At 31.9% G+C, this 2500-nt stretch overlaps 1 protein-coding gene across 1 annotated transcript in view; it reads right to left on the reverse strand.

Moving 5' to 3' along the window:
• The window catches only part of LOC132123324 (mitochondrial disaggregase), a 40668-nt gene that overhangs the window by 5429 nt on the left and 32739 nt on the right, over positions 1 to 2500 (reverse strand). The window contains exon 8 of the mRNA XM_059533877.1: positions 1319 to 1396. Coding sequence (XP_059389860.1) covers positions 1319 to 1396 — 78 coding nt within the window. The remainder of the gene's footprint in view (positions 1 to 1318; positions 1397 to 2500) is intronic.

Raw genomic sequence — 2500 nt, forward strand, 5'->3', positions numbered from 1 at the left:
CATGTAAAGAGGGTTTAATATTTTCCACAGTTTATTAATAACAGTGCATTAAGATGTTTGTTTTGTATAAAATGTTGCTTCAATTTGCAATGATGCAATATTGAATTAAATATGAACTAATTCGCACAAATTTCCAGATAATAGATCTGAACACCAGATAAAGCCAGGTGCAAAAATTTAGTTTGATTATGTCGAAATATTAGAGTTAAAGGTTTTTATAGAAGGGATTTTGCATATCTTTTTTTTTCACTGCATAAATTAGAAAATACAGACTATAGGAAGAAAAATGCATTTTCGCCATGTTTTTAGGAATAAAATGTTGTATAAATCAGTGTGAATGATATATAAACAAACCCCACGGTAAAAACCTTCAAAATATAGAGAGGAATAAAACTCTAAGTTTTGGTGTTTGTCAGTGCTGCTGAAGTGGAGAAAAAACTAATTTTGAGAAAACTGCATTTAAAAATCGTATCGTAAATTAAATCTATGGATGCAAATATATAAAGTGCAATAATAAAACCAGGGGAATGAAATATGAACAAACCCCACAGTAAAAACCTTCAGAGTATAGACAAGGATAAAACTCTAAGTTTTGGTGTTTGTAAGTGCTGCTGAAGTGGAGGAAGAAACTCACAGCCTTTAAAAATATGCATTTTCGGCATGTTTTTAGAAATAAAACGTTAAATAAATCATTGTGAATAATAATGCATGAACAAACTCCACAGTAAAAACCTTCAGAGTACAGACAAGGATAAAACTCTAAGTTTTGGTGTTTGTAAGTGCTGCTGAAGTGGAGAAAAAAACTCAAGAAAATGGCCTGTTTATGAATAAAAAATGTATGTAATTGAAATCTACAGACAGTAATAGATAAAGTGCATTGAAATAAATCCTTAAATGTGTATTTAGGATGTTTTTTTTCCACTAGTCTGAAAGACGACACTTTATGGAAGCATGGTGTTTTGCATAAAAAAAAAAAAAAAAAAAAGAAACAAAGAAGTCGACTGACGTGCGGTAAATAATCCTAAACAAAGACTGCAGCAAGTAGATCAAGCCGGAGGCCTCCACGACTAAACGTGTGTATATTCATCACGTCTGATGACACATAAATGACAGATCTGGTGAATAAACACATCTATGAATAACATATTAGACTGTAAATCACTTTGGATCGCAGGATTTTACAGAACTGCTGTGTGACTACTTGAAGAAAAACACGCTTGTGCATCTGGATGAACAACAAAACACACAAAGATTTACATTTATGCATTTAGCATTTACACTTCTAATATAAGGGGTACAGGCTTAAAACAGAAGTTACCGATTCCAGACGAGCCCAGGAAGAGGAAGACGAGGGGATGCTCTTCATCGTACCAGCCGTTCTCCTTCCTCCTAATGGCTGCGGAGAAAACAGACAATAATTAACTCTAGACAGACAGATAATGAGAGGAGGACAGACAGACCGGACGAGAGCACACACCCAAAAAAATAAAAGACAAAGAATGATGGAGAGAGAGACAGACGAGAGCGAGACAGGGCCTCTCTGCACCATTAGACACACACTAATTTCATTACGCTGCTGCAACGCTGGAGCAACTAAATCAGGTTAGAATAGATCCAGCAGAGACTCAGCATGATAACACACGCTCACCATGGCAACCGATGCGTGTGTGTGTGTGTGTGTGTGAGATCATCATCAGACGTCATTACAGCAGATATGTTTACTTCCCAAAATATAGCACACCTCAATGAATTATCATGACTTCTAAGTTGTTAATATTACTATACAAATATAATTTATAGAGAAAATACGATGTATTAAAGATGAACAAAATGAGAGACATTTCAAGGCCTGGAAATCAAAATTATAGTTTTTCATATTTCAGGTTTTGCATTATCAGGTCAGCAATATGATAACACACACTCAACCTCAGAAAAGATACATTTAACAATAATAATTGGAATAATTAGCTATTCTGGCAAGTAATAAAGATAATTAACATAACTACAACTGTTCACAGTAAACAAAGGAAAATGTTTGTACATTCAGTAAATTTTCAATAATTATAAATGAAATATAAATAAATATTCCCCATCATTTTGAATGAAATTTGCTTTAATTGTAGTTTTTTTATTTTTTATTTTGCTGTATGTATTCAATATATTTTTATTAGTTTTAGCTTTAGTTTAGTCTTTTTTTATTTAACTATTATTATTTTAGTTTTAGCTATTTTTGTACTTCAAGTTAAACTAAATGAAAATGATAAATGTTGCCCTGCCAGCTGAAAAAAAACTTCCAGCTGAAATAATAATAATAAATATGAACAGAAAACATTTTAATTTGAGTTAGAGTTTAGTTTATTTCAAGTAATATGTATATGCATACATGTAAATATGGTTCTAGATCTAGATACAAATAAAACATTTCAGATCAGATCTATAAACCCAAAAGAGATAATTCCTAAGCGCTCTTCAATTATTTTTACTTATTAACTTATTTATT

This window comes from Carassius carassius, chromosome 41, assembly GCF_963082965.1.
Source record: "Carassius carassius chromosome 41, fCarCar2.1, whole genome shotgun sequence".
NCBI lineage: Eukaryota > Metazoa > Chordata > Actinopteri > Cypriniformes > Cyprinidae > Carassius > Carassius carassius.